Below are 25,777 nucleotides of genomic sequence, written 5' to 3'. Positions count from 1 at the left end.
GGGGGGGGGGGGGGGGGGGGGCTTCCGAGGGGAAGGGGAGGGAGATTTCTGGTTTGGTGCATTTATCTTGAAAAGTTTTGGCCTTATTGACCCATAATTCCCCTCTGGGACGCTATCCTAAGGGAATAATCTATTTGTCTCAGTATTATTGAGAATCAAGGAAACTGAAATAATCTACGTTTCTAACAAGAGAATGATTACTTTGTTGTGTGTTCATTTAACAACCAATTTGTAAACGGGGACTGTGGGCCAGGTATTGTGCTAAGTTTGGCGGCAGGGTTGGGGGGGGCACTGTGATTTAGCAGCTCTTGAAAAAGTCGGGTTATGAAGTCAGTATAGCAACACAGAGATGTTTTTGATATGATAAAAAGGTGGCAAGAGGCGAGAAAATTAACATTGACGGTATAATCGGCAAAAACCGTGCACAGGAGAAAAATTAAAAATAACACATTGAATGTGAATAATAGGCATCTCTGAACAGTGGGACGTGAGAGGTTCTTCTGTTTTGGGTATTTCCCAAATCTTCTTAATGTGTATTGACAGTCGAAAAAATAAGAAAGGATTGTCTTTTTTTCCTACCCTCCAAATTAATGCCTTGCTAATTTCATGCATTTTGGTAGTTGAAAAAAATATTTCTAGGTTCCTAGAAACACCAATGGGGGTTCTTGAATTTCTACAAAGTAAAAGAGTCAGCGTTAAAGTTTTTGGTAAAAATGGGAGAATAGACAAATTTCCTGAGCGGAAGAATTACAAATAATTTCGGTGACCACTGCCCTCAAGGAGGTGGGGCTTAATTCCCCACTCCTTAGGTGTGGGCTGCAGAGTGACTTCCTCCCCACCAGGACAGTATAGGAAAGGAGCAAAAAACAACAACCAACAAAGAGTAGCTTTGGCTTGCCTTGATCACCATCAGCAAACTATCCCTGAGCACCTATTTCTTGGTGTCCAGGTCACAGCTCAAATATCACTTCCTCAGCGACCCCAGTCTGCCTGTGACCACCCTTCACTTTCTCTTCATAGCACAGGCTTCTCTCTGTAATTGTCTTGTTTATTTGTATGCTGTCGGTCTCCCGCATCCGAACTGCAAGCTCCGGTGAGCCCAGGAGCCCCATCTGCTTGTTCAATGGTATCGTGCGTGCTGAGACAAGGTGCTTAGTCCGTATCTGTTCAGTGAATGAAGGAATGAATGGACAAACCCCGTGCCCAGTGCTGGGGGTGGGGGTGGGGGGACAGAGGGGACTGAGACCCAGCAGGGGGTGTTGTCCAAAGGCTTGACTCAGACACCCTTCAGGTTCGGGTCTGTCTGCCTTTGGGGCAGAAAGATTTCTTTATTCTGGTCTGAAGCTTTAGAAGTGACCTCACTGCCTCGTGCACTCCCTCCCCCCATGTCACCCATGTCACTAGGAAAACTGGGCTTCTTATAGAGAAGAAAAGGAACTTTCGGTGAGAGAGACCCCAAATCTGACCTTGGACATCCCTGCTGAGAAACCTTGCCTGGAGAGGCTCCCCACTCCTTCACCTGGACTTCAAGGCCCTCCATCCAGGTCTTCCTGCTCTCCAGACTGCCTCCCTACCTGGCCTCACCCTGTAAAATGCAGCCACCCTGCTGTAGGGCAGTCACCCCTGTGCGCATGCACACCAGGGCCTCTGTGCCTGTCACACATACTGTTTCGGGGCTGGGGGGCGGGGCCACTTCGGGGCCTTAGTGTATATAAAAGTGAAGAAAGGCCTAGACGAGAGTATACCAATTGCAGTGTCGTTTAAACATGTATCATTAACAAACGCTTTTAACACAAACACCCAAAGGCAACATAAATGGGTCATTCCAGGATTTCTTTGAAGGCGGTATTAAAGCACACGGCGCACTAAAGGCCGTGGGCTCAGGAAGGGGCTGTGAGGTTGGAGTCGTCTGGTGAACAACTGTCACAGCTGTCACCCTCCAAACTTGAGGCTGCTAGTGAACGTGGGCGACTAGGCCCAGGGCCCTCCTGGCCGTCCTCCACCCCCATGGGCCCTGCTTGGATGGCATCTTCCCAGACTCACGCTGAGGTCACCGTCGCCCCCACCAGCCCGGGGCAGTTGGGCCCAATGCACTCCCGGTCCTCAGAGCCTGGGGCAGATCTGGCACTTAAAAAGTCTTTAAAGAATGTCTGGTGAATGAATGAATAAAACGATGTAAAGTTGGGGACATAACAGCAATAGGCTTACCCTGTGGGATTTGGACAAAGAGGGAAGAATTTCTTCCCCGCCCTCAGCTAATGGAGCTCCTGAGGGGGGCAGAGCAGATATGCCAAGTGCAGGGCCAAGACTGTTGTTTCCTTTTTTGTTTGTTGAGACCACAGACTGAGCAGCTCCACCGCACAGAAGGGATGGGTGGTTTGGGCTCATTCCGGGGCATCAAGCACACTCAGGATGCTCAAAGCCCCGGCTGGCCTGGGGCCTGCCTCAGCTGGGGGGGGGGGGTGCGTGGGGAAGGGCAGGCCTGCACAGGCCACCAGCAGGGTCACTGATGGTGTCACTAGTGCAATCCCTGGGTCGGCGCAGTGCGGGGGGAAGAAGAGATCCTGAAAATTTCCCAGCAGATGGAGGGCAATCCAAGCTCCCAGGTGGCTGGCAGGGAGGCAGAGGAAAGGCGGCCAAGAGCACGGGCCCTGGACTTTGGCTGCCACCAACTCAGAGACCTCGGGCAGGTGGGTCTCATTCTCTCATCTACGAAGTGCCCACTGGATCGAGTGAGGTCATTCCGGAAAAGTGCTTAGCACAGTGCCTGGTACACAGGAAATGCCAAAAACCAAAAGAAAGCCCAAGGTTGTCTTGGCACGGTGAGACTCCAGGGTGTGCATGACAGCACAGCATAGACTGGAAGGAGTTCTGGGTCCAGTGCTGAGCCCTGGCGCCAACTTGCTGGGGGATCTTGAACGAGCCACTCTCCCTCTCTGAGCTGGGCTCCTCGTCTGCACAGGGGGTTTCACCAGACCCCCCGCAGAGCCGGGAGGAGCAGCATCAGGTTGGCACCCAGGAAGTAGGAGCTATGATCACCACTTTGATGGGTCTTTCGTTCCCTAACTGGATACCTTCAAGAGAGTGTTCTTAAGGGACTCTCTCAGAGCACCCTGGGACTTCTCCGTTCCTGGGGGGGAGGAGGGAGGGCCAGGGGAGGAGGAGGTCTTTGCACAAGGATCAGCATCATGAGGATCAAGGACCACAGCTCAGCTAATGATTTTTGTTCAAAGCGAGGTGGGCAGGCTTGGGCACGCGAGCCCATAGAGGGCAAATGGGCGGATTCGGGTTATCAGGCACCCACAAGCCGGATTCTGCCACCTCTTGGCGCGCCTTTGAGCCGAGCACACCTGCGGTCACCACTGCTATGCAGCTCCCTCCCGCTGGGACAGGGAGGGGACCAAGATGAAGCCAGGCATCTTAGCCTCAGGAGAGGGGAAGAGACTCCCAGTGGCAGAGCACCTGGGAGGTGCCTGGTTCTGTGGAAAGGTCATGTCTGTCCTCTCCGCAGTGACACGGGTCATCCCCATTTAAGACAAGAAACTGAGGCTTGAAGGGGGAAACAACTTGGCCCACTTCATCTGCCAGGGCAGAGGGGATGGGCTCCTAGTGCTGGTGCAGAAGCCACACTCACGCTGTGTGTGCACAGCCACAGACGGCCGTGTTTCCATCCAGTTGGGTGAATGTGCATGAGAACCTCCCTGAGTGTGAGTGTGGGTGTGTGCGTGAGCGTGAATGGGTTCAGTGTGCGAGTGCTCAGCGTGTGTGTGGCACTCAGTGGGTGACAGTGTATGAGTACCTGAAGTCCGAGTGTGTGTGCTTGAGCAGGTGCCGAGGGAGGAGGCCCACCCACCCCTCAGTGAGAGCCTAGCGCTCACCCACAAGGCCAGGCCGGGCCAGGCTCTGTCATGAGGGCTGCCCTCTTTTCCTGGGGTCAAGACCGACTCTCACACGGCTCCCGTGTGACCTGCGGTTCCAGGCAGGGATGGGAGGTACCGGGTAAAGCTGGCGCCCCAGCCCGTGGGCGGTGCCACCCTCAAAGCCCGGCCCCACCCTCTGTGCAAATGCAGGGCTGTGTGAGTCCGGGGCTCCTCATCACAACTCCTGACAAGCAAGAGGCTTTGAACTTTGCAGGCAGTGAGGTGGCCAGAGGCCAAGGCCACGGCATGGCCAATATTGACTAAGGGATTGTTGCCCAGGCAGAGTCCGCCTCGGGGCAGGAGGGGAAGCCTTGGGGCTGCTCGTGATTTTCTCTGTAAAAGAGCATTTTCTGGGCTGGGTGGGTGGAGGGCTCAGGGGCGGGGGTGGGGGGTGGGGGAGGTGGACTAAGCCAGGCCGCTTCACCCATTGGGAACCTGAGGTGCAGGGCTCAGCACCCACAGCTTTTCAAAGCCTGTTCAAGTGTGAGAGGTGTGGGGACACCAAACCAATCTTCGATATTTCTAAAATACAGAAAGGGAAACTGCAAAAACCTGAAATTAACAAATGTTATAATTAATGCATTCAGACTTAATTATTAAATTTAGAAATCAAAACAATGTTATTACACTTGAAATCAGTTTGTAGGCTTGCTTTCCTCATTTTGCAAGAATTCTCTGGTATGCCCATGGCTCTCTAGAAATCACAGTCCGACGGGTAGTCCAACAATTTACCAAGCAAAATGTTAAAAATCCTTCAAAGTTTTAACAGCAAAAAATATATATTTAATGTGGGAGTGCGGATGTATTTTGTTCTAATATATTGAAACGACTGGGGCAAGGCCTCCAGAGTCAGACTTAGGCTTGGATTCGGGCTGTGCCTGGAAGGGGTGAATCTGAGTGGGAGCAGGGCCACCTGGTGTTAGGGAGGACTTGCACGTGCCAGGCGCCGAGTCCTGCACCTCGCACGCCTGATGTCACGCAGTCCTCATCAACATTTATCGTATGCACAGCTGGTTGTCTCAGGTAGGAGTTTTGGGTGCTCTGGTCAGTCGGTGAAGGGAAAAGTGCCCTGAGTCATGACGCCCCTTGGGAATCTCTTAGGTAGGCCCCGTGCTGGGTAAGGACATCCCAGTAAGTGCTAAGCAGTTGGTATTCTGACACTGTTGGAAGAGAGAGTCATTTCTGCTGTCCAAGTCCAAATGCATAGCCGGCTTGTTAAAAAAGACATATCCCGAAATACTAGAATCATCCTGTGTGTGGCAAGGTGCTCATCCAACAGGAGGCACACAGGGCCGGAGACCTATGGATTCACGTCTCCCCACACCCCACCATGAGCGAGTGGACGGAAGGTGCCAAACCACCAATGCAGCTGGTACTCCTATTCTTCTTGCTTCCCCACTTCTGTTTTTCAAGCACCCACAGTTGAATTTGTGTTCACTACACATGTTCATGACGCCTAGCCACCGCATACAGGCAGCTCAGGGAAGCAATATGCCAAGGCCAAGGTCACTCAGTTGGCCTGGGCCCCATAGCCTTTGCTCTGACCACTGCTCCCTTCCGCCCCTGCTCTCTAGCTGTGTGTGGACAATGGGCTGAAGGGGACAGTCCTGGCAGTTGGGACCTCTGTCCTCCAGACGGCAGATGCTGAGGGCTGAATTAAGGCTTTGGCAGTGGGGTCAGCCAGGAGGGGTGTTGGGATGTTAAGAATCTGCAGAATGCACTAGCAGACTAGAACTTAGTCCTCCCAGGAATCTTGCAAAGTTACTGTCAGCATCCCTATTTCACAGATGAGGGTCTTGAGGCTCAGAAAGGTGACGTCGTCTGCCCAAGCTCACCCAGCCGGTGAGTGGGCACAGGGGCAGACCCAAGTCCATCTCCAGACCTGCAGCCCTCAGCCACTACATGCTTCCATTAAAAACCTCTCTGTCACCGCCATGCCTCTAGTCCTCACTGTCTGAAGGATGGCATTCAAGGCTCTCTCCGCCCCGCATTGGGTCCCTGTGCCTTGAATGCCCAGCCAAGATATACTCCTACATAATTGTCAAAGCCCAGTCTGTCCATCCCTGCTGGAGGGAGACCCCCCCCTTGACTCTTCCTCCACCCCCAACACAAGACCCCGTCTCAGGTGCTCCCTCTTGGGGACCCTTTGTCCCTGCATCTCTCTGTGCTTTGTTCCTTTCCTTACATTAGCAAAATCCACCTCTCATCCTTTTTTTTTTTTTTAAAGATTTTATTTATTTATTTGAGAGAGAGAGAGAGCATGAGGTGGGGAGGGTCAGAGGGAGAAGCAGACTCCTCGCAGAGCAAGGAGCCCGATGCGGGACTCGATCCTGGGACTCCAGGATCATGACCTGAGCCGAAGGCAGTTGCTTAACCAACTGAGCCACCCAGGCGCCCTCCACCTCTCATCCTTTAAGGCCTAGCCAAACAGTACCTTTTCCAGGATGGCATCTCAATCGCACTTGGGCCACACTCAGGCTCTTCTCTCCGTCCCCCTAGCACACTGTGCTTCCGGCTCCTGATGTCAGCAAAGCAGGGGCACTCCCGGTGTTTTGGGGCAAGAATCTCATATGTGGTATTTCAAGTCAAACATTAACATAAACATCATAGGAGTAGAGAATTATGCTGGACTTCTTTCCATATACTTATTTTTTGGGTTGATGTTCATTTCGGACCTATATTTTGTGGGGTAGGAGGTGCGCTAGTCTCTTGTACATTTCGACTCCCTATATGCCCCACGCTTCTGTCCAGAGAGCACCCATTCCAGATCCTGTGACTGTGTATGCGTCTGCTTCCCCTGGCCCCCACACTGGTTCGGAGGGGCAGATGCAGAGTCTGGCCCCCCAGGAAGACCCTGGTGAAGACCTGTGTCTGGGGGGAGGCTTAGGGGGGCTGGGCTCTAGGTGAAGATGAGGAACAAGGCCAAGGGCTGGATAGAGAGATGGGGGACCTGCAGGCCCCTGGCCCAGTCTTGGAATCCTCATCAGAAGCAGGTGGTAGGATGCCTGAGGACAGTTTGACACCAGCTCCTCCCTTTGGGGCATGGAGTTAAGGACCCCCCCCTTCAAAGATTCCCCCAGCATGTAAATAATCACAACTGTGATCCCTGCGGTACTTGAAGCTCCTCGTGGGCCAGGCCCTGCTTTTGCTGTATCCCCTGGTCATCTCAGTACCTCTCACCACAGCCCCGTAAGGAAGGTCCTATTCTCCCCCCGCGCCCCGCCCCCGCCCCGACTTCTCAGGGGGAGGAAACTGACGTCCCGAGAAGTTGAGAGACTAGCTCTAGATCACACAGACGGCAACTGGCAGAGCTGGGGGCTGGTGGGTCCGGCTCCAAAGCCCTGCCAGGAGACCTGCCTCTCTTTCTCCAGGAGGTCGAGCACGACGGGGAGCCTACGGCCGTGAGTTCCAGAGTTTGGGCTGAGGAAGGGACATGAAGCTCCTGCCCCCCTGGGCTCTGGCCTTGCAGTCACTTCTATTCAAGGAGACAAAACAAACAAACCCTGAGGCTGGCCAGCCTGGGGTTGACTGCAGCCCCGGAACGGGAAGCTGTGTCCTTTGGATGCCTCCAGGAGGCTGCCGTGGGGGGTGAGGACTTATTGTTACCAGAATCTGATGGCACATCGCTGCAAGGGGAATTTCCAGGGTTCTTGGAATTGGGGTGAGGGCAGAGGGAGCAATGGGCAATTCTGGCAGGTCAGGGAGAGGCAGTAAGTAAGCCCGGCAGGCTGGTTTTCCTACAAGACCTTGACCCGGGACTGATTCCGCCCTCTGTGGGCAAAATCCTGTTGGCAGGTTCAAATGTCCTCCTCTGGGGAGAAGGTCTACAGCTTTGCCCAGGTTCTCAGAGAGGTTCAGGACTCAGAAAAGGCCGCAGCCTACCTCGGTTCCGAGCATGGCCTCTGGTGTCAGAGAGGCCTGGGTTCGAAACCCGATTCCTCCCTTTCCTAGCTGCACCCGTCAGTGAGCCTGTTTCCCCAGCGGCCAAGCAGAGGTGGGGAGTCCCTGGCACAGCAGAAGCTTTCTAGGCTCATTTCCCTTGCTACCCTTTCTGCTTGAAGCAGATGCCCAAGTCTGCTGTGATCTGTGCAGGCATTTTCTTTGGCAGTTACAAGTGTGATATTATCCCTCCACAGAGCCTTCATTACGGCGCTGCAAACAATACCACAGATAAGGCAGGGATGGCCCTGCATGCTAGCCTCCAGGTGATTATCACATTTGGGCAAATTGCCTTTTGTGTCACAAAAAGATGACGGTGGGAGGGCCTGTGCGGGAGACTCGCCTGGCCGTTTTTGCCAAAACCACGAGGGAAGCATTGTGGGGAGGCAGCCCCAGGTTTGCTGGGGAAGGAGGCCTGGCTGGCGGTGGGAGCCGGTCCCGCCCGACGCCACCGCTCGCGGGCCTCAGGCTGCTCGCCTGTCGGGTGAAGGCCTCAGAATTCGGGGAGTCTTGGTTTGTCGGTGGCATTGCAAGTCTTGTTCTTTGGCCAGTTTTGGAGCAAAAATGTGGGCAGAGAACCATCTAGAGAAAGAGAACCACCACTGCAATCTTACAAGGAGGGTCCCCCAGTGCTTTCTTTCTCTCACTAGTAAACTCCAGAACCTGCTCAAAGGCCATCTTTAGCTTCCAGTCAGCTACACCCCGGGGGCCAAGTTCCGGGTCTGCCGCTTATTACTCGTGTAACTTTGGGCAACGCATTTCACCTCACCTCAGTTTCATCATCTGTGAAGTGGGAATAATGAAGACAGCCGTTTCCCAGGGTTACCGTGAGGATGAGATGAAATGAAATAAAGTAAAATAAACCATGCGACATGCTCAGGCCAGGGTCTGGAACATAGTAAGCACTCAGTAAATGCTGGTTGTTTTTATTATCCTGCGTTTTACTCTGAAATAAAATAGCATCCCTTTGTATGGCAATCGGTCCATTCCTTGACTGCCATTTTAGTGGCGGCACCAGGTTTATTGTAAGAATACACCCTGTATTATTTACTCAGTTACCTCCTGTTGGACATTTCGGGATGTTTCCAGATTAGTTCCCTAACCTCAGACCAAGTGGTCTTTCATTTCTAGGTGTTCACTATGCAACTTTCCTAAAATTGGGCGGGAAGCAGATCGGTGATGTTTGGAAGCTCCAGGCCCCTGCCTCTTTGGACAGAATGACCTTGGAGCTGGCCCGGCAAAGTGGAAAGAAGAGGAAAAACCTCTGGAGGCAGATGAGCCTGAGTGTGAATCCCAGTTCCTGCCGTTTCCTGGGGGAGATTCTTTAGTCTTAGTTCTGAGTCTCGATTTCCTCGTTTGTCAACCAGGGATCACAGGAACACTCCCCGCCCTCTTAGTTGGGTGTCCGGTGCCTGGGAAATGCTCAGTCAAGGTCAGCTCTCACCATGGTGAGAGGGGGGAAGCCAGCCATCACCTCCCAAAGCCTCCAAATCACACGGGCCGGGACTCTTTCTGGACCCCGACTCATATTCCTTCCCCCCGTTGTCCATTTCACTGAGCATACATTCAAATGAGGCTGGTGATCTTGATTTTAAATTCTGTCTGGAACCCACAGGTTCAAACGCAAAGGGGCCCTCTCTGCAAATAATCACTGGTATGTGATATTTTTAAGAAGCCCAAGCCATTGTTTCTGATTGAAGGAAAGTTGGTGCTATTTTGAAGAGCAGCACGATTAAGCGGTGGCGTTATCTCTTTTAACCATTGGGAATTATACGCTGTTTGAAAGATTTGTGAGCTCTAGGACATTTGCCAGATGTGCTTGATTCGACATTTCAGACAACAAAGGGGATAATGTTGGCGGGAATCTTGACGGCATTTCTGATGATCAGGATATTCTTTGAGGATGGTACTGAGACCTTTCGGGGAAGAATTTCAGCTTTTACATAAACTAATTTGGGATGCTCACTCTCTGTCTTCCACAAAGCAAATTTAGTTCATTGTTAGTTGTATATGTTAAAATGGTTACGAGGGTTTTTTCCTTTGAATATTAATAATGTGCCTTTCATCTGAGACACTCGCATGGGGTGTCATTAATTGCAGGGAGGGAGTAAGGATTAGTGGTGCAGTTATTTTGCAAATGATTCCTACCAGTAACGTTGAGGCAAGCGACGGCTACATGAAGAGACACACGTACAAACTGCTAACACGGCTCTGGCTTATCCCTCCTGAGCAGAATGAGGGGGACGGGTAGGAGGCTAAGGGTTAATCTCCCAATTTCCCACCATATTAAAGGTAATTATCCCTAATATCTTCGAAAGCGTCCTTATTGGCCCACAGTATGTAAAGGACCCTTTATCAAATAAGGTAGCATCTCATTTTGGGGACTGTGGTGTTTTTGTCTTAAGACTCTAAAATGGGCCTTTTCATCCATTTGGGAATATCACTGAGCTCCCACGGGGGGTAGGACCTGCGCTCCATGGAGGAACAGCCAGGAATGAGGCATGGCTCTGTGGAGGATGGGAAATGGCTGAGTAAGGAATAAACGAGGACACAAAGCTGAAAAGAACAGAATTGGGGCAAGAGTTGGGATCATCTCTGACTCTGTCACCAGCTGTGTGACCAGGGGCAAGGTATTAACCTATCTGAGACCAGGTGTCCTCATCGCCAACCGAGGGATGCACTTGGGATGGCAGGGAAGAGCCCAGGAGATAAGCAGGTACGGTGCTCAGCAAGGGCCTGGCAAGGATCCTCCACAATGACCATGCCTTTCCCTGCTTCCCTTCCCTGAGCCGTGGATGCCCCAGGCCATTCTTCCGTGGCCTCCTGTTATGGGGCCCAGCACAGAGAGGTGGGGAGGACTATGATAGGTGGAAAGGAGGGGGATGGGCATCCTGGGCTGGGGAAGCATGGGAGGGGAGAACAGAGGTGTGTTTATTAATGGAAGCAGCTGGTCTGGTTGAGCCAGAACATGGGGTGGTAGATGAACCGGGGGGCCTCTAAACACCATCATCAAGAGCCCGCAGAGCCCAACATTTCAGTAGCATTTAATTTCCCATGCAGAACCCCTGAGGAGGCCGACAGCGTGGCATATCCAGTTTCATTTCTCCCCAGAGCCTCCTTGTCGCTCGAGCACCCAGAGAAATCTCAGCTAATCCCAGGGTCTCCCTCTTTTCAACCTCCTCCAGCCTGAGTGAGTAATCATCATGCTAACAGTCCCGGTTGCCCATCACTGGACACGGACCGGCCTTGGGCCAGGTGTCCTGCATACTTAATCTCATTTTTCCTAACCACAACTCCTCCAGATTAAGTTAACCAGAATGCCCATTTTACAAATGAGGAAACGGAGACTCCAAAAGGAGACAAGAAGCTAGCTAGCCAGGGTCACACAGTGGGCCAGTGGTGGATCCAGGGACCAGGGGCCAGCCAGAGGTGTGGATTGCAGATCCTGGGCTTTTAACCGCCACACCAGGCTGTCTCTCTGACCTCTCCCAGCCTCCTATGGGAGGCAAGTCCTAACTCCGCCTCTGTTTTGCTTTGTGTCTGCTGTATTGATTGGAATATTGCCTGCATCGACTTGCTGCCTTGGGTGCTTTTATGGTCCCAACAGAGGCAGCCGCAGATTGCAGGAGAATGACCACGGGCCTTGCAGTAAGATGGTAGTGGGTTTGAATCCAGCCTCACCTTCACTAGTCTGTCATTCATTACTCATGCCCTAGTTCCCTGACCTCAGGCCTCACCCGTTCCCAGCTCACTGGGTGCGTGGGAATGTCCCAGGGGATGCACTGCTCATGAGTGCAGAAGCGTTAAGGTGGGCATCAGAAATGACTGACACCGCTGGGGCTCGGACAGCAGGGAGAGGTGGGGACCTGGGCTGTCCGTGCCCCACGGAGGCGACCACACGCAAGCAATCTCAAGCATGGGGCCAGCCAAACAAAAACGACACAGACCAGATTTGGCCAGAGGGTCACAGGTTTGAGACCCTTAACGCTGACGTTTTTAAGCTTTTCAAAGCTTACGCAGCTTTGAAAACTTAGAGGTGCGGAGAAGCACAATGGATTGTTTTTATTATTTGAAATAGTAAGTTGTCTATTAGGTGCCAGGGACTGAATTTTATAAAATTTGTTGAAGAAGAGGAGAGGCTTGTAGGTAGGTCCTCTGCCTGCCTGCTTTTCTTCCAGAAACATTTAATTAGCTCCATGCCTGGGGACCTGTGTGGGGTACGAGGGATCCAGTGATGAGTCAGATATAGTCCCATGGTCCCTGCCCTCAAGAAGCTGCTATTCTAGTGGGGGAGCAAGGCAAATAAAGGTACTTGTACAGTTATGGGCTCAGTGCTGTTAGGGAGGCTCGTGGGGGCACAGGGGAGGGACATCTAAACCAACGGTGCAGGAGAGGGAGGGGTTGGGAAGAGGTTGGTCAGGGAAGGCTGCCTAAGACAATGATCTATCAATGGTAGGATGCTGGGTCCCAATCCTTACGGGGGGTGTGAAATCCACTTAGTGCATAGTAACCAGAAGTTTTAAAAAAATAGAGAATATCCTCGTACATCTTATGTACAAAGAGTACCACAAATGTGTGTGTGTTTGTGTGTGTGCTGGGTTGCTTACTTCAGGTCAGGGTCCAAAGGTTTGAGAGCCACGGTCTGAGAGGATTCTTGCCGGCCCGGATCCCCAAAGCCTGGCACACTGTTGGCACTCAGAAGCTTTTTGATGAGTGGAAGGCGGGATTTAAATTCTCACCACCATCCAGCAAGCAGGTACCATCCTCCCCAGGTAAGAAAGGCATTGTCAAAGCTCAAGTCTAGCAAACCCGGGTTTGTCGAGCATGCTTGGCACTCAGCCATTGGCAATTCAGCAGGCTAAGGTTTTCCAGTCAGGCCTGAAGCAAGCTTCTCTGCCTGGGGACTGAAGCCAGGGCAAGGCGGGGGGAGGAGCCGGGGCCGTCCGGAGAGGCCCGAAGGTGAACCAAAGGCGACCCTTCCGCGGGTGCCCCAGCCCATGACCTCCTATAAAAAGAGTGTCCCCGGCTCTGACCCACCCAGGTGGCATGTACTTGATAATAGCAGTGGCTCAGGCCACTCTGTTTATCCTGGGATGGCCTCAGACACCACCATGGGCCTGCATCAGCAGCAGCCCTGCACCTTCAGGACGCCAACAGGAAGCACTGTTTATGGGGGCAGACCAGAATGCAGGGGGAAAGGGCCCCAGAGAAAACAGGAGATGGACAGAAGTCCGAATCAGTCCCTGGCAGGGTGAGGTGAGTCAAAGGTAATGACTAGGTGGCCACAAACAGAGACTCCTTTTAGTGGTTTTCAGGACACTCCAAACTCCAACTGTCCTATAATATCAGGACCAAAATACCCCTTGGCTACCTTTCTCCTCCATCGTAGACTCTTAAGGTTGGAAGGACCCTAGAAATTATCCAGCCTGACTCCTTCATTTTACAGATGAAGAGCAAGGGGCCCAGAGAGGGAAGGCGCTGGCCCAGGGTCAGCCAGCAGGCAGCCCGAGAGCTGGGCCAGGACCCGGAACCTGGGTCTCTGGCACACAACACTGGGGCCTGAGGCCCTTCGGGTGCCCTCTCCTGCCATTTCGCCATCTTTCCTATCTAGTCTCGCCCCCTTTGGCCCCTTCTCTATATGCAGCCAGAGAAATCCCTAAATGATGACTCAGTTACTACTCTACCTGCCTGAAACCTTCCCTTGTTCCGCCGCTGCCCTTGGGTGGAAACCTATTGCCCTCCCCCTTCCCACCCCTTGGGTTTCCTCTCTTGCTCTTCTTGCCCTGACATATTGTTGTCTCCTGCTCCCAAACTACTTGTAGCCCCATAAATGTGCAGTGTTCTCCCCTATCTTATCCTTAGCACATGCTGCTCCCTCTGCCTTTCACTCTTCCTGACCCTGCTGCACTTGTCTGCTCTTCTTTAGGCTTCCTGTTAGATCTTGCTCTTTCCAGGACACCTCCCTGGCCCGCTGACCCTGACCTCCAGGTTAGGTATCCTTACTATGTTCCCTTGTAGCAACTCGGATCTACTGTCAGTTTCTCCTGCTCCCTGAGAGAAGACTCTGTGATGCTACCAGACCCAAAGTCAGATCCACAGCAACTAGTCAATAAATGTTTGTTGACCAAATGGTCATCAGTGTCTGTCCTTCTCCGAACCTCCTAAGAATGGCCTTCCATTCTCATGATGCATTTTTCAAAGGCTATTTTTTTAGAGCAGTTTTAGGCTCACGACAAAATTGAGAGGAAGGTACAGAGATTTTCGGTATGCCCACTACCCCCATGCCTGCGTGGCCTCCCCATTATCAACCCTCTCCACCTGAGTGGTACATTTGCTGAAGCTACACCTCATAGTCATCCAAAGTTTACAGGCGGGTTCACTCTAGTGTAATACATTTGACGGGTCAGGATGAATGTATAATAACATGGAACAGGTGACCATGTATCATACAGAGTATCTTCATTGCTCTAAAAATCCCCAGTGCTCTATCTGTTCATCCCATCATACATTTTCAATTTTTTTTTTTTTTAACCAAGCACGACTTTTGCCCAGAGGATTCTGGGAGCCACAATTTCTGATTCCCCAGTCACGCCTTGCCTTTTTTTTTTCATGCCTCTGTGTCTTTGCATGTACTGTTCCTCTACCTGGAATGCCCTTCCCCAGCATGCCTGCTAACGAAATCCCTGCTCATTCTTTAAGACCTGTCACTTCCGGTCCCTTTTTCCTGACTGACACCCTGCATCTCAGCCAGATGATGAGTTCCCCTGCTCAATCGCCCTTCATCCCCCAGGAACTCCCCCCTTGGAGGGAGTGAGAGCATCTTTGTCTTTGTATGAAGGATACTTGCAACCAGTTACACAGAAAGGCACACACACGTTATCTTTGTAGGACAGAAGAGTGTGTATGGATGCTGACCAACAACCAAAGGGCGGGGGCACCGTGCCAGTGACGAGGCTACTCTCAGCTCCAAACCTGCCCTTTTCTTCTCACTTTGCAGTCGGGACCGGGACCACACGACTGACATTTCCGCTTTGCCGACTGACTCCTAGTTAGATGCTGTAAGGCATGCACGCGGAGGCAGAGGGGACACGTTCTCTTCTGGGTGGCTTGGTGCTCCTGTCAGTGTCATGTCAGCAAAAGGCCGACTCACTTCCAGTTTCCAGTTTTCCCCCAGCTCCTAGCATCAGCTTTATAGGCTCTCTCTCCAGAGGCCCCACTGGGCAGTGGGCCCTGCTCAGAGGTCTGGGTCGCCCCTTCTGGGGGCCCCCTCTCGACCTTCTAGGTTCTAATATCCCAGTCTCAGACTTTCCCCTCCAGAAAAGGGGGGCGTCGCTGCTCCCTGCAGTAACTTTCTCTGCTTCCTCAGTGCCCTCCTTTTGCTTTTTCAGTTCTCCAGTATCTCCTGATATTAAATTCTCTCTGTTTTCCTGACTGCACTCTGCCTGATACAGAGACAGGGTTCCTGCTCACATGGATCTTACAGTCTAGGGGGAGAGACAGACAGATGTTCAGCAACTACTCACACAAATGAGGATTTAATTACAGTTCACATAAGTGCTGGGAAGGAAAAGCACAAAGTATATTAGCATGTGAATGGCCCTGGGAAGCCCTTCAATAGATGAAACTGTTTAGCATTGTTTAACTCAGCATCTCTTCAGTTTCCTTGATCAAGAAACTTCGTAGTGAGCCTATTAACGCCCAGAAGAATTAGTGTTCCACACAGTCTACTCTGTTAATGGAAAACCGGAAGTCGTTAAAGAAACTGCCAGGGGACTGGGAGTGTGAGCATTTGCCATGTTCCTCCAGGAGCACCAGTGGCTCAGGGCCCTCTGAGCTCTCAGCTCCAGCGTTCAGCCACATCAGCTGACAATCCCCTTTGCTCTTATTCCAGCCCTACAAAGGCAACTTTCTGATCACCACTGACTCACCGAGTAAATGTCCCTGTAGGGAGAGGAGGCTCTCATCAGCCGGTCCAGGCCTCCTGGTCTCCCTGGCAGTTTCTTTCTCATTTTAGAGCAGAGTTTCTTGACCTGGGTCTTTAGAAGAACCCTCTTAAGACTATATGCAAAATGTGCATGTGTGTGCGTGCGTGTGTGTGAACATGTATGTTTGTGTGTGTGCACATGTGGCCATTTTTCTAGGAAGAGGGTGCATAGTTCTTGTTATTCCTTGTGGGACTGTGATTCTAGGAAAGAGAAAGGTTAGGAATCACCATGCTAAAGGAAAACGTTCTTGTTCTAATGTGTACATTGGCCTCCTGTGAGTTTGGTTACTGTGAGTCTTAGTCTGATCAGCTTGCATTCACTTACCAACAGGAGTTCTGGATCCTCCAAGGTACTCCCCCTGGCTGAGGGGCCAGCCAGCATTCTTGGACCACATGCTATCACGCACCTTCTCGACCTTTTTCCCTGTGATCAACTCCCAATTATTCCCTGGGTCTCATTTTAGCTGTCATTTCCTTCTTGAAACCCTCTGACTTTCCAATTCTGGATGAGGTACCCCTTCTTTGTGCTCCCACAGCATCACTCCCTCCTCCCTGGGACTCCCCACCATTACCTCCCCGCCACCCCCATCGTGGGCCATGTTCTCCCCTTTCGTTGTGCTTTTCCGACGACGCAATCAACCCTTTCTGGTACCTGTCTGCTACCTGTCGAAGCACAGGGGGTTTGTGTCTGGCTTTGCCCAGCTTTGCTGCCCACACCAAGCACAGCATCTAGCATACAGTCAGTGTTCATTAAATACCAGTCAAAGGAAAGCATGCGGAAATCTGTAGTTTAATCCTTTTAGTGCTACCCTCCTGTGCTCTCACAGTTAAACACTACTGTCCTTGGCTTCACCCCATGACTATGTAGAGACTCATCAGCCATGAGAACTCCCGACTGTGAACCGTTCAGATCATAATTTTTGTCTTTTGTCAGCAAAAGTTTCTTTCTCACCAACATATGCGCACGGCTACGTGTGGGCAAGAGAAGAGAAAACGCGCGGCCCGGCGTGTCAGGATGGACATACCTGCATTTCTCAGAAAGCGGTTCCTATAGTCCTTGACTATCCTCGTGGCCGGGTTATAGAAGCCATCTCCACAGTCATAACAGCCCTGAGGGATTTTTCTAGGTGGGTCCATGTTGGTGAGTTGAGAGATACCTTGAAAGGGTACAATGGATAATTAACTGGCCACCAAGGCCAAACGGAAACCCAGTCCCCCTCAAGTCCACGTTTGTCCGGTTGCCCATGTGACAAAACGTTCCCTCTTCAGAGCCTGGAGCAAAAGCAATGGGAGCAGTGCCCCAGAGCAGCTTCCTGAAAATGGCTCTGGGAGCAGGGGCTTGGGGACTAGACCCCCAACTTGTTCCCTTGACCCCATCCTCCATTTCTGGGGACACCATGATGAGGGCATAGGTTCTGGAGGCAAAGAGACCCTGAGGATGCGTCACAGTCGGCCGTGTGGACAGAAAGGCGTGTCTAGAGGACGGATGGCATGCAAGGGGTGGGCAGAGCCCAGACGTGAGCCATCAGGCCTCACCCAGGAAACCTGGTGGGGCGAGGCGTGTGTAAGGAGAAGAGCAGGAAGAAATGGGTCAGGAGGGCAGGGATCAACCTTGACTCTTACCAGAATTACCACAATGGCTGCCATTTAGTGAATGCTTATCCAGTGCCTGGAAATTCATTAAATGCTTGACTCCTACTACTTCACTTAATTCTCACAGCAACCCTGGGGCCCCATTTACAGAGGAGAAAACTGAGGCTCAGAGAGGTCAAGTAACTGGCCCCAGACTCTCCAGCTAGGAAGCAGCGAGGCACGCAGCCGCGAAACTTGTGCGTTAGGCTGCTGACATTGGAACCACCAGGGGCTCAAGAGGGGTTGGTGCACTTTGTAGGTCACACTGCCCTGTGTGTTGTATATCTTGGAATGCTGAGGCCTGAGTAATGGGTACAAGGTTGGAATAAATAACTTCTCGGGTTCGTTCTAACTTGCGTTTCCTGTAATTCCCTGTTCTCTGGACTGAGGCCTGGCTGCCCACCAAGCATAGCACCCTGCTCCCGGCGCAGGGTCCGGTCCTGCACCCAGGCGCTCTTCTGCACGTGTGCACACTGTTGGCTCACAGTTACGGGGCTCTCGCTCCGTGCCAAGCGCTTCCCGGTCAGTCTCTCCCCGGAGCCTCATGCTGCTGGGGAAGGGGCTGCTTGAGCTTCTCCCTGCCCCTGAGGCCGAGAAGCAGCTATTGCAGGGCCCTGCCGAGTGCCTGGGGACCTGGGAAGGCAGCGGGTACTTGGGATGAAGTTGCCGTGTTGGGAGTCGCCAGAGGAGAAGGAAGGTTGCGGGGAGGGTCACCGCACTGCCCGTGAGCCTGGCAGAGCCCCGCCTTTGACGAGACCAGCCGCTGTGTGACAGCTGAAGGCCTGAGGCCTGGGGCTCTCTCTTCGCCTACAGGCTTCCGTTGGGGTGAGGAGCCCATGACAGAGTCCAGGCCCTGTCATAACTAACCCAGGAGGAGCCACGGACAAGGTTCTCAAGGGGGACCTAGGCTGGCAGCTCCCTGAAGGCAGAGACTGTCCCCCGGGGACCAGCCAGCGTCTGACACAGAGTAGGTGCTCAGGAAATCTAATGTTATGGCCTTACCCCCCACGCCCCATCTCCCCCTGCTGTGATGTCAGTATTATCCTCCCTGGGTAACTCTTTACTGAGCGCCTACTAGGTGCCAAGCAATGTGCCAGGCACTGGGGACACAGCGGTGACGAAGACAGAGCCCCTGCCCTCACGGAGCTCAGGTGGCGTGGGAAGAGAGACGCTGTGCACTCATGACAGAGCTCTGGGGACCAGCCCTAGCTGCTCTGTGGTATGCCACAGGGAGACCTCGCCTCGTGTGGGAATTTAGGAAAGGGGCTCCAGACCAAGGGACGTTACACTGAGATCTGAAGGCTGGGAAGGAGTTATTTGGGTGATGAGAGAGGGTAGAGCCTCCCAGCAGAGGGAACAGCAGGAAAGAGCGTGGCCTTTTCAAGGAATAAAGATAGAGCCAGCACGGCGAGGGAGGAGAGAAAATCCAAGAGGGGAAGGTGGTGCGGGCTGAGGCTGGGCACTGGGGCAGGGGCCAGAGAATGCAAGTCATTTTAAGAGTCTGGAACCTTCTCATGAGGGTAGCAAGGAGGCACTCAAGAGTATGTGGCAGGGGTGGGGATGGCAGAGAGTGGCAATCAGAGTCATGTTCTTCAAAGATGAAAGTGACCGCTCCCAGAGTGAGTCAAACCTAGATCTCAGGAGACTAGGTAGTGGAGGGGAAAGTATGGAGGTCTGGGACAGGGCAGCACCAGAGTGGATGAAGGAAACCCCGTGTGGTGATTGGGGTGCTCAGTCAACGGTGATTTAATGAACGCATGAAGGAATGTATTTAAGAGGTAGAATCCACAGGACCAGGTGGTTGCTTGTGCACGGGGAAAGAAGAAGGCAGGACTCGGCCCATCCAGGTGGATGGGGTGACAGTCTCTGAGGGAGCAATCCCCGGGAGAGAAGGAGCTGGTGGGGAAGGGAATGAGTTCCGTGCAGACAAGGTAAAGGGTCCCAAATACAGGTGTTGGGGGAGCTGGCTGCAGGAACCTGGGGCTCGGGAATTTTGATCCTTGTTTGGAAGCTGATGGTATAAATGAAGTCTTAGAGGTGAATCGGCTTGTTTAGGGAGAGGGTACAGAATGTTATGGAAGAGGGCTTAAGGCCAGAGAGCCCTGGGAACCCCCAAATTAATAACTGGGGAGGGGGGAGGAAGAGCTGACAAAGGAGACAGAGGGAGAGAAGGTTCACCTGGTCAACTATCTGATTCAAGGTGACACAGCCAGGGTTCGAGCTCAGGTCTGCCTGACTCCAACCTGGGTGCTTTCTGGAGCTTTCTGCCCTTATGGAGGCTGACTTGCCCAGGCTCATCCCGCTATTGAGAGGGAATTTAGGACTCAAACCCAGAACCTTCCAGCTCCAGGGTCTGTCAACTCCACCATAACATGTCATAAGTTAGGATTTATTCTGATACTTTGCACAGTCATCTTCCCATTTGTCATTTTGGATGTATTGTCTCGGCTGGGCCAACGCCTATGCCCTTGAGGTGCAGCTGACCGCATGCAAGCCCTGGAAACACCCGTGAGCCCCTTCAGTGGCTGCTCTCTGAATCCAGAGTCTAGGCCCACTAGTCACTGTCGGTGACGGAACACCATTTCTGATGATACAGGGGACATGGAGAGGAAGACCTGGGCCCCCCCAGGGAGCTCTACCACCGGGAAGCCGGTCTGGAGTCCTTAGCCTCGGTTTCCTCCTCTACAACATGGGACCAGAAAGGCAGGCGTGACGGGGTCATCTGGAGATTCTGTGAGACAGGCATCACACGGAACCTCAGCCGGAGCCTGGTACACAGGGCACATGCTCCTTTGGGGCGGCTCAGTTTCTACAGCTCAGATGGGCTGAGCACCCGCTGCGCTCCAAACCCTGCTGGAAACGCTTTCCGTGCATGATCTTACTTACAACAGACTTGCGAGGTGGATGATGCTATCGTCCCCTTTTGCAGGAGGGAAACCGAGGCACCGAGCGGTGCATGCCCTGCCTGTGGTCCCCTCGCTGGTACGGCGGAGATCTGCGGGTGACCTCAAATGGGCTGCGGCCCCTTACGTAAGGCTGCCTTTCGTTTCCCTCTCGGTCTGGGTGTGAAGGGAAGGGAGGGTGCCCGGTACCTGCAGGCTTCAAGCCATGGCAGATCTCGGTGTAAAACCTGCGATCGCAGCTGTCGCAGTAATGCCAGTGCTGGGCGTCGAACTGCAGCCCGTCCGAGAAGGTGTACGTGCCCTGGAAGACAAGGAGCATACGCGCCGGTGGAGGAAGCCCTTCTGCCGAGAAGGATGGGTGTCATGGCAAGACGTGGCTTCCTCACCTGCTCGTTGCCACAGAGGAGCAGTGAGAGCTCTCCCAGTTATCGGGGCCATGACGGTTAGAAGGAACAGCTAGAGGGCTGGGCTCTGTGACTGGCACTCAAAACGTGGCCACTCTCCGCACGACGCGGGGCAGATGACCCCGCCCTCGGTTTCCTCGTTTGTAAAACTGCCCCCTAACGGTATATATTTAACGGGGTTGATTCGATGAGGCAGAACTGGCAAAGCGTGTAGCACAGTGCCTGGCACGGAGTAAGCATTCAGTCATAGCTAAAACGGTCCACAGCCACTGGCCATCGCCCTTTGTCCACACATGTACATTCTGCTTCTGCTGCCCCAGGGCTGAAGGAATCCCCGGGACGCAGAGGTCGCATTGGCCTGGGCATCAGGAAACGTAGGTGGAAATTCCGATACTATTAATTCACCGTGTGGCCTTGGGTAAGTCACATCCCCTTCCTGAGGCTTAGATTCTCCAAGCTGTAAAACAAGGAATGCTCCTTAACCTTTTTAAGGTGGGCATTAGTGAAACCGATGAGAGCCGTAGGTCTTTCCCCAGAGAGAACCACAGTCCCAGATACACAGAAATTTTTGCATATAAAGCGGGAGGTTCTACTGACCCCCTGAAGTGTATGCATGGCCCATAAATCCCAGGGGGGATTGGACGGGTTAGATGACTTATGATAGCAGCAGAGGTGGTGGCAGAAGTACTAAGACCTAGCACTGAGTGCCTGCTGTATCCCAGGTACCGAGCACAGCACTTAGAGATACCACCTCATTTACACTCACAACTGTCCCAGGCGGTGGCTGGGGCTATTGTGGCAGGCTGAACGAAGGTCCCCCCCCAAGATATCCACATCTACCTGCTGGAACCTGTAAAAATGTTGACCTCATATGGCAAAAGGTACCTTGCAGATGTGATTAAGTGAAGGATCTTGAAATGGGGAGATTTTCCTGGATTATCTGGGTGGGCCCAATATAATCACAAGGGTCCTTAGAGGGAAGCAAGGGGGTCAGAGGGATAGAGGACAAGATGATGACAAAAGCAGACAGAAGGTGATGTGATGATAGAAGCAGAGGTCAGATTGATGCCTGGCCACCAGCCAAGGAATGCAGGAAACTTCTGGAAGATGGAAAAGGTAAGGAAATGGATCTCCCCCATAGCCTCTGGAAGGAATGCAGCACCACTGACTTATTTTAGACTTCTGACTTCCAGAACCGTAAGGTAATAAATTTCTATTGTTTGAAGGCACCGAGTTTATAGTCATTTGTTACAGGAGCAATATGAGGTACAACTATTGTCCCCAGTTTATAGGGAAAGTCATGGGCCCAAGGTCACCCAGTGAGTTAGTGGCACAATAGGATTCCAACTCATCATGGCCTCTCCAGGGGCCCATCTGGATCCAGAGGAGTAGATTCCAGAGCCCTGGGAGATCGATTGGAGGGCAGCAGGGGAATGGAAGGAGGTGGGCACCAGATGAAGAGGTTGGGGTGCTCTGCAGTGGGGGCTCTTCCTGTCCAAGGCTTTGCCCTCTGCAACCTCCCCTCCCCAGGCTGATCACCTTCACGACCAGTCCCTTTTCCCAAATGGCATCATGGCGGCTCCCACTGGGGAAGTACAGGGTTCCTTGGCCATGAAACATGCCGTCCTTCATTTCTCCGACGTATTTCGTTTTGGTAGGGAGGATGTATTCGGCTACGCCCTCCATCCTGCAAGCACAAAGGGAAATCCGTAGACTGTGACTAGCAGCCGGGGTATCGGAGCTGGCACAAGAGAGCAAGTGGGACCCTCACCCTTGGGGTCCTCAGGGCTTACTGTCCCAGTAATATTCTGTTCAAAAACAACATTTTGTTTTGTTTCCCTCAAAAACTCCAAAATGAGAGGGTCTGTGTTGGTGAAGGTGGGGGACGGGGCACAGAGTTTTGTTGGTTTGTCTTCCCCCTCACCCAGAGGCTGTCCTCGGGTTCACACATCCCATAACACAGCCCTTGGTAGGGCCAGAGTTGGGAGGGATGTGCCCAAAGCCACACAGTAAGCTCTGGGAAGCAGAGATCTGGGCCAGATTTCCTGGCAGCTGGTTCTGTGTCCTCCCTGTCCCCCATGACCAGCCCACCCCTGTCCTTTATACCACTTGCAGAGAATTGGGAAAAGGATGAAATTCAGACAGAGGACATAGACCTGAATCTTTCTTCACCATTTCCTAGATGTATCGTCTTGGAGACCTTCCTAAACCTTTTTGTTTTCCTTCCTTCCTTCCTTTTCTCCCAACAAATATTTACAGAGCAGTTACTATATCAACACCTACCACACGTGCTGAGTTTTTGGTCTGCTGGGTACAACAAGGTCACAGCAGTGATCAAGGCATATGCTGTCCCTGCCACCAAGGGGGCTCATGGTCTAGTGGGAGGCACAATTAAGCAATTGTAGAATATGTGGGAATTGTCATGTAGGGGGAGGCAGGCCTCTACAGGAGCCCAAGCCAAGGGCAGCCAGCTTGACCAGTTGACCACTTACTTCGTGTGTGAAATGGCTGAGATTAATGCCTAAGATCAACCCAGATAATGTATAATGATTTTCCTAGTAAAGGGCCTGACATCCAGTGAGTGCTGAAGCATTATCCTTTCCTTCATTTCTTCATTCCTGTATTCCTTCTCTACCCTTCCCCCACTGGCTGGAAGTCAGCCTGAACTTCTTCAGGCTTCTGTTTGTACTTCTGTTGGATGCTCAGCACTTTCTGCCTTGCATTGTAATTGTATTCCTCATATTCACTATTTAATCAAAGTTCTGGAGAGGAAGACCTTGGCATCCTCAGTTCTTAGAATCATGATTCTGTGCAAACAGGTGCCCTGTAAACAGCTATTATGTAAGGAATGAAGGGAACGGACCGAGGGGATGAAGGAAGATGCCACTGAGGCAAGGCCCCGAGCAGAAGAGCGCTGTCTGTGGTCAAGGCACAATTTCTGAGCCATGCAGACCTGGGGCCACCAAACCTGAGCCAGGCCTGGCTCCACCTCTGTGTCTGTATGACCTTGGGCCAGCTCCTTCGCCTCTCTGAGCCTGAGTTTCTCATCCGTAAAATGGGGATAATGACAACACTCCTCCCCAAAGCTGAGATAATTGGATGAAATAGTAGCTATGAAACAATAGCAGAATGCCCCAAATAGAGTAAGAGCTCAAACACGATGTTGTGTTTATTCTACTGCAAGACATGGGAGGTGACAGAATGCCTTTTCTCCTTTATGTCTTTACTTGAAATCACAGCTACCATTTCTGTCTCCATCAAAACCCTTCTCTGAGGTTAGATTCCACTCCCTTTTTTAAAACTGCAAACTGGATGTCAGTGTTCAGACCTTCTACAGACATCTACAGCTCACCCCAAATGAAATTCATCCTCTCTTCCTCCAAAGCAGCCCCTCCTCAGAGTTCTCAATTTCCCACAAATGGTACAAAGCCTAGAGCTGGGCACTGTGCTGGGACTGGAGGCAGTCTCCGAGTGGGACCGGGAGCCAATCAGTTGCCAAGTCCTGGCAATGAAAATTCCCAAACTTCCACATCTTTGTCTTTCCTGCAGCCCCCCTGCCTCTGCTTTGGTCCAGGGTCCTGTTGCCTTTTACTAGGACAACTATGGGCTCTGATTTGATCTCCCCATCTCTACTCTGCTTCCCTCCCTCCTTTTTCCCCTTCTCTTCCTCTCTCTTTCCTTCCCTCCCATTTTCCTTTTATTCACTCAAGGCAAAAAGCCTTCATTATAAATGAAAAGTAAGTTAAAAAGAACAAAGAGATAAAGACTCCAATCCATAGTGAGGATACAATTTCATTCATTCATTCATTCATTCAGCCAACATTTACTGAGTGACATATGTGCTATGAAGAGGGATACAGAAATGAAATAAATTAGATTTCCTAATGTCCAGCCCTACCAAGGAGCTATCTATCAGTGGCTCCCCCCATTCACAGAATTGTGCACAGTACTCAAATCTCTCTATGCCAGAACACAGAGCCACCCTAACAGCGCTGGCTCTTACTCTCCTCTAGACACATCCAACATTCCAGTCAAACTGAACAGCCTGCTCCTCCCCTTGTAAGTCCTCTGAACTATTGCTCATGCTGTTCCCTCTGCCTGGAAACATTTTTCACCTTGCATCTCTACCCACCTAAAACCCAACCTTCAGGGCCCATCTCAAATATTTTCTCCTCCAGAAAGCCTTCAAGGACTGCCTCAACTGGATGTGTCCTCTGTAGGAGCTCAGCAGCAGGGCTCCATAGTAGAAAACACATGAGCTTTGGAGTCAGACCTGGGTTTTGATCCCTGATCTGCCCAATGCCAAGTAGGTGACTTTGAGCAAGTTACACAGTTACTCTGAGCCTCACTTTTCCCATCTGCAAAATGAGGATGATATCTATCTCACAGGCTTGCTGTGAGGAGGGGAAGATTGAGGCAAAGCCACTATCTGAAATTATCTTCTCATTTCTTTGCTTATTGGCAATACACCAGCTAGACTGTAAGCTCCATGACAGCAAGGATCTCGACATTTTTTATATTTTTATCCCCGTATCTAAAACTGGCAGATAGCAAACACAGACGTATATATGGAATGAATATATCTCAGCTCTGATGCTTATTAGATATGTGTCCTTGAGCAAGGCACTTTACTGCACTGGGTCTCATTTTCCTGAACTGTAAAATGGGAATAAACAATCCTACGTGAAGTGTTGTCCTTAAGGTTAAAAGGAATAAAGTTTGTCAAAGTGTCTGGTACAGAGTCCTTTGCAAAGGCAAAAAGGCAGCCGTCTTTTCCCAGTCACAGATATTCAAGACATAGTGAATCAGATGAGGCCCTTACCTCCCGTCTACATATTCCCCAATGTATTGGCTCCCTGTGTACTCCATGGCGTCAGCCTCTAGCTTCCAGCCCTTGCGATCCTGGAGTCTCAGTGCGTCCCATCTCACTATGACAACCAAGATGGGCGGGGCCGACGCGAAGCCCCGCCCCAAGCGCCCTCGGACCTTCCAGGC

The 25,777-nt window shown here is 51.9% G+C and overlaps 1 protein-coding gene across 1 annotated transcript in view; it reads right to left on the bottom strand.

Moving 5' to 3' along the window:
- Positions 1-25,696, bottom strand: part of MORN5 (MORN repeat containing 5) — a 28,731-nt gene extending 3,035 nt beyond the window's left edge. Inside the window, exons 1-4 of the mRNA XM_032419081.1 lie at positions 25,605-25,696; positions 22,322-22,469; positions 20,568-20,679; positions 16,869-17,000 (exon numbers count right to left, since the gene is read on the bottom strand). Of these exons, the coding sequence (XP_032274972.1) occupies positions 16,869-17,000; positions 20,568-20,679; positions 22,322-22,469; positions 25,605-25,651 (439 nt within the window). The 5' untranslated portion in view covers positions 25,652-25,696. The remainder of the gene's footprint in view (positions 1-16,868; positions 17,001-20,567; positions 20,680-22,321; positions 22,470-25,604) is intronic.
- Between the last annotated feature and the right edge of the window lie 81 nt (positions 25,697-25,777).

Source organism: Phoca vitulina, unplaced genomic scaffold (assembly GCF_004348235.1).
Source record: "Phoca vitulina isolate PV1807 unplaced genomic scaffold, GSC_HSeal_1.0 scaffold21, whole genome shotgun sequence".
NCBI classification, from domain to species: domain Eukaryota; kingdom Metazoa; phylum Chordata; class Mammalia; order Carnivora; family Phocidae; genus Phoca; species Phoca vitulina.
The sequence above is the reverse complement of the archived record's forward strand: the minus strand, read 5'-3'. Positions and strand labels throughout refer to the sequence as shown.